Source organism: Myotis brandtii, unplaced genomic scaffold (genome assembly GCF_000412655.1).
Source record: "Myotis brandtii unplaced genomic scaffold, ASM41265v1 scaffold29, whole genome shotgun sequence".
Taxonomy (NCBI): domain Eukaryota; kingdom Metazoa; phylum Chordata; class Mammalia; order Chiroptera; family Vespertilionidae; genus Myotis; species Myotis brandtii.
In genome coordinates, this window is record NW_005361075.1 from 2,140,782 (window position 1) to 2,146,497 (window position 5,716).

The following is a 5,716-nucleotide window of genomic DNA, read 5'->3' on the forward strand; positions in this document are numbered from 1 at the left end:
ATGCACCAGGTAGTTCTCCCCCACCCCAGGCTGGAATGTGGTCCACAGCCAGGGGAGCCACTCCGAGAATCAGTCTCCAAGCTGCAAACACTGCTGTGGCCCACGTGGCCCTGGCTCGGCAAGAGATTCCAACCTTCCAAGCTCCTGGAATCTCTTGGACTGATGTCAGGCTTGGGATTTAGAAAGGAAAAATGCAGGCAGCAGCCAGTCCTCTGTGGGGCAGGCTGCAGTAGGCTCATCAGAAATCCTGCCTGCAACTCCTGGGCAAAATGCCCAACCAAAAACTCTTGCAGAAGGGCAAGCTCTGCTTTCAGGAGCTGATTTGCACTGGGAGTGTCGGTAAGAACATTTATATCATTGGTGTTAGTCAGTATGGGTCATGGGGCTGATGCAGGAGTCCGGTGGGGCCATGTCCCCTACCCTTCAAGAGCTGGTGGCCTGCCAGCCATGTTTCCATTCCATTCCTCTGGCATGAGATTCCTGTTTACCCAGGAAGGGAGCCTGTTAGATACCTTTGGGCAGGGACCCAGGAAAACACAGCAGACACCCTAGCACTAGTATTACCTTAAAAGGTAAAGCCAGAGCCTCGGGCCAATGACGCACCTTAGCCCTACTCAGGGACTTAGAAAGCAGAAACCTTTGTTTCCCAGACGCACTGATGATGTAAACCTTTGTGCAATAGACAAGAATGTGAGCTCAATAGATAGGGACATCTCTCAGGCTGTGTGCCAAGGCAAGAGCTCAGAAATCCAGCCCTCCACTGGCCACCCAACCCTCCAAACTGGCCTGTCTTCTGCCCCCTAAAGTCCAGTTAGTTACCTTGTGAAAACTCAAACCACACTACACCACAGACCTGGAGTAGAAGCAGAGCTGGAACCTCAGTCTGATTCCAAAGGCTTTCCTCCACCGTCATACGTTGTTCCCAGCCCGCCCTCAGGTCACTTGTGAAACTAGAACTCAGGCCTGAGCCTCCCAGTTGTGCTCAGATCCCCAGCCCCAATCTGCAAGGGCATCTTCCCTGGGCCTGTCCTCAAGAGCCCCTGCCTGGGCACAGAAGGCGCGCCCTCATCCCTAGCCCACTCCATTCTCTTTCTGGTCTGCTTTCATGTTTAGGGCCCCCCTCCCCACCAGAATGTCATCTCCAGGGAGCCAGGACTAGCATGTCATCTTGCACACCGAGCACTATGCCTGACCCCCAGAGGCCACTCCGTGTTTGTAGCCAATGAGTGGATGAATGGTTGCAGTTCTCAGCTCCTCTGCCAGGAAGAGCTGACAATGGACCCCACGCTAGGGTGGTTGCTTCTGGGTAGGGTCCAGACCCCAAATCTGGCCAGCTTTGTCTTTGTTCTGAGGAATCCATGTGCGAACAGCCTGGTGGCTCAGTCCACTGCAGAACATTTTTATTGCAAAGGAAGAGTCCCAGGAAAAGAGGGGTGCGGGCGGTTCAAAGGGCAAGACTGAGACTTTACGGTCCAAGGTGAGGGACACAAGGGAGAAATGAGGCGAGGGCCAGATCCATGGTAGGGGCGTCTAAGACAGAGGACCAAGTCTTTGGGGCAAAGGCTAGGGTTCTTGGAGCAGGAGAGGAGGTGTTCAACGTCCGGAGAAGTCTCTGCAGCTGAATTCCTTGACACAGCCTGGGGAGCCGCAGAGTGAGCCGCTGCAGCCAGGAGTGCTCGTTTCCAGGGTGTCGGAGCCCGCTCCTGCTCTTGAAGGTAGCAGGCGGTCGGGGCCCCGGGCCAAGCCGGGCTGGCAGGTGAGATCACTGTCCAGGGCTGAGCAGAGAGTGGCTGTTGGAGGGAGGAAACCCCCTTCCCGCCCTCCACCCCAGGAGACAGGCATACCAACAACTCCTCCAGGAAGAAATGCACAGACCCTCCTCCCTACTAGGAGTCAGACAGGCAAACTCCCCAAAGTAACAGATACACAGACCCCCTTCTCCCAAGAAACAGACTCAAGAATCCTTCCCTCTTCGAAGTGGGACACAGATTCCTCCCGCCCAAGAATAAAAGTCTCGCTCACGAGAATAAGGTCACAGAACTTCCTTCCACACCCCAGACAAAACCAATAGAACAGTGGCTCTCAACCTTCTGGCCCTTTAAATACAGTTCCTCATGTTGTGACCCAACCATAAAATTATTTTCGTTGCTACTTCATAACTGTAATGTTGCTACTGTTATGAATCGTAATGTAAATATCTGGTATGCAGAATGGTCTTAGGCGACCCCTGTGAAAGGGCCGTTCGACCGCCAAAGGGGTCGCAACCCACAGGTTGAGAACCACTGCAATAGAACCTCCCTGCAAAGAACAGACCCCAGGACCCTCCCCCCACCCTACACACAAACACAAAGACTCACTCCCAAGAGAGAAACCGCCCCTGGCAAAGGGAGACACACAGAGGACGCAGACCCCTTCTCCCTTCCCAAGAGGATGCACAACAAAGGGGGGCAGATAAGATTTGGCCCCTCCAACCGGTTATACCTATTATTTACTTACTGAGGCTCTCTGCTCCCCGTCTCAGGCCAAGCCTGCAGGAAGGAGGGGGACACAGGTAAGTGGACCTAGCTCCTGGGTGTAACAGTCCCCATTCTCCTCTCTACAAAAGTCATTCATCCTGCAAGCTCCTTGGTTCTCTCAGATCCCCACAGCCTTTTGAGTGAAGGCTCCTTTGAACCTTTAAATTCAATCCTTCCTGCCATAAATTTAAATAACTCACTTTTATTGATGACTTCTCGGGAGAGGGAGAAGGCAAAAGATCTATACTTTGGGGGGCCTAAACATCTTGAAAAGGGAGACTGTGGGTGGGGGTGCATTTTAAAGGAGACCACAGAGAAGACAGATCAATTATCTGAAGAATATGGTTCAAGCCTCACTTAATCCCTTTCTACTTGTGCATCCTTGAGGTGGTCCTTTTGCCCTCTCTGAGGCTCCGTTTCCTCATCTGATAAAAGCATCCCTCCCATGGGGTTGTGGGTTTAAAAGAGATAATAAATGTAGCATGGCTGCATAGTGGATTCCCTCTCCCTCCCCTCAGCCTGGTGTCCCCAGCTGGGTGGAGCTGACAGTCTTTGGGTCCCTACTGCTGTCTAAGAGTAAAAGCCAGGCCCTCCTGGTTCCCACAAACCCTGCCTTCCCCAGGTCCCAGGAAGATGGGCAGAACTGAGAAGAAGGCACTCTGCACTGGGACCTTCCTCCCCTGGCTGGGCCTTGCAGCTGTCATGAGGGACAAACTAGCCCCTGCTCTCTGGTCCTGGGGATGAATGACTTTATGAGTTGCCCTAACCTAGGTGCCACGGTGCTCATTAGCTGGGGCTTTCCGTCTAAAGGGCTGTTGAATAGTGGGAACAAACTGCCTCCAGGAAAACAAGTCTCTGGCTACTCCGGTCACCTTTCCCCACCCCATGCCCAGCTGCTGAGGCCCCAGGTGGTGACCCCCACACCCCCTGTGCTATATCTGAAGCACTACTCAGCCCTTACCTTCTCTCCTCGCCCTCCAGCAGCTTGCGGTAGGTGGCGATCTCAAAGTCCAGGCCCAGCTTGACGACCATGAGCTCCTGGTACTCCCGCAGCTGTCGGGCCATGTCCTGCCTGGACTGTTGCAGGGCAGCCTCCAGCCAGGCCAGCTTGCCCTTGGCACTGCCTGAGGCGCCCTCCTCCTGCAGAGCTCCCTCTAGTTCGCCGGGCTAGGGGTGAAGGGGAGACCACGAACAGAAAGACATCCTTGGTACCCACCTCTATCTCCTCAAGGATCTCGACCTTTCTCAGAGGCTGGGAGCCAATGAGGATGACAGATTGTTGTGTGGAGTGAGCATGCCTGTTCTGAAACCTGTGTGTGTGTGTGTGTGTGTGTGTGTGTGTGTGTGTGTGTGTGTGTGTGCCCTATTACCAGGATGGAGATTTGGGGCCAGCCATTTGGGACTGCTGAGAGAAAGCCCTTGACATCAGTGTGGTGACACTTCTAATATGAGTTCAGATGGGAGAAGCAGCAAGTGATCCTTAGCACATAATGCTGAGAGTATTGTTTTACCAGGGAAACTAACAAGATGGCTATTCTGTCCTCACAGAAGACTAGAATGTGAAGTCTTCAGGGGGAAATAATAATAACTGCTTGCCTTGGTAAGGTGCTTGTTGCTTAGGAAACCGGCTGTGGGGAGGGGAGGCAGGATCAGAGCTGTGACTGGTGGGGGACTGAACCCCAACATGCCCACCCTCTCATTCTGCCCCCTCAGCGTCATCAGTTCCTGGAGAAGGGCGAACCTCCCTCAGAGCCTGAGGTCCTTGTCTCTGCAGAAAACAAGAAAAGACCAAAGCAGAACCCCTTCCCTCCGGTGTGGAGCGTGATTGGGAGGCTTGACAAAGAGTGGGCTGGGAGAAAAGAGGAGGTTGCCAGGGAGAGAAGTCGGGGAAAGGGAGCGCTCATGTGGAACCTGTCCTTCCTAAGGCCTAAGCCTGAGTCGCAAACACAAATGCCAACAGAGGCCTGGCTGAGGCCAAACATTAACTATGTACAACAGGATCCAGTTCCACAGAGAAATGTGCATGCTCTCGATGTCCTGAAATTACCAGCACCTCTTTCATGTTTCCAGCCTTTCATTTCTCTACTTTTAAAAATATGTCTTTATTGGTTTGGGGGGTTTTGGTGTGTGTGTGTGTGTGTTTGTTTTGTTTTGTTTTGTTTTGTTGTTTTTTGTTGTTTTTTTAGAGAGAGAGAGAGGAAGGGAGAAGGATAGAGAGATAAAACATCAATGATGAAAATCATCACTGATCAGCTGCCTCTTGCACGCCCCCTACTGGGGATCAAGCCTGCAACCCAGGCATGTGCCCCTACTGGGAATCGAACCACCCTCCTCTTGGTTCATGGGTCAATGCTCAACAACTGAGCCACTGGCAGGACAAAAATTACTTTTTTGTTAATCCTCACCGAAGGCTATTTTTCCATTGATTTTTAGAGAGAATGGAAGGGAGGGGGGACAGAGAGAGAAACATCAATGTGAGAGAGACACTTTCGTGTGAGAGAGACACATTGATTGGTTGCCTCCCACACGTACACAAGCCAGGGCAGGGATTGAGCCTGCAACCGAGGCACCTGCCCTTGACCGGAATCAAACCTGCGACCCTTCAGTCGCAGGCTCACACTCTATCCACTGAGCTAAACCAGTTAGGGCTCATTTCTCCACTTCAGATAGAGACACGGCCTCAGCACCTTTTCTCTCCACAGGGATGATAACAGTGCCAGCCTAGGTGATGGTCAGTGGCAAAGAACCCTCTGCCTCGATGTCAAATGAGGCAATCTGGAGTGGTAGGGGCTGTGGCACACAAAGTAACATATTCCCAAGCCAAATGCTGCCATGTGGGACATCTACACTAATAAAAGACAAAGATGCTAATTGACCATACCTTCACTATGCCCTAAGCCATGCCCACCAGTCAATCAGAGTGACTATATGCAAATTAACCCAACCAAGATGGCGGCCGGCAGTCACGGAGCTGGAGCAAGCAGGAGGCTTGGTTGCCCGGGAGATAGAGGAAGCCAAGCTTCCCACCGGCCCTGAGCTGGCTGTGGCCTCCACTCATGGCAACAAAGTTTCAATTATAGAAGACAAATAAATCCCAGATACCTGCTTCCAGCCAGCCTCCACTGGGAGCTTGGGTGGCTGGGGGCCATGGCCAGCCTGCAAACAGCCATCAGCCCCTCACCCAGGCTGGCCAGGCACCC

At 52.7% G+C, this 5,716-nt stretch overlaps 1 protein-coding gene across 1 annotated transcript in view; it reads right to left on the bottom strand.

Annotated features, from left to right (window-relative positions):
* Positions 1 to 1,593: 1,593 nt before the first annotated feature.
* LOC102262185 (keratin, type II cuticular Hb1-like) overlaps positions 1,594 to 5,716 on the bottom strand; it is a gene marked incomplete at its 5' end in the record, with an annotated part of 7,641 nt that continues 3,518 nt past the window's right edge. The window contains 3 exons of the mRNA XM_014542018.1: positions 1,594 to 1,775; positions 2,497 to 2,528; positions 3,478 to 3,683. Of these exons, the coding sequence (XP_014397504.1) occupies positions 1,594 to 1,775; positions 2,497 to 2,528; positions 3,478 to 3,683 (420 nt within the window). The remainder of the gene's footprint in view (positions 1,776 to 2,496; positions 2,529 to 3,477; positions 3,684 to 5,716) is intronic.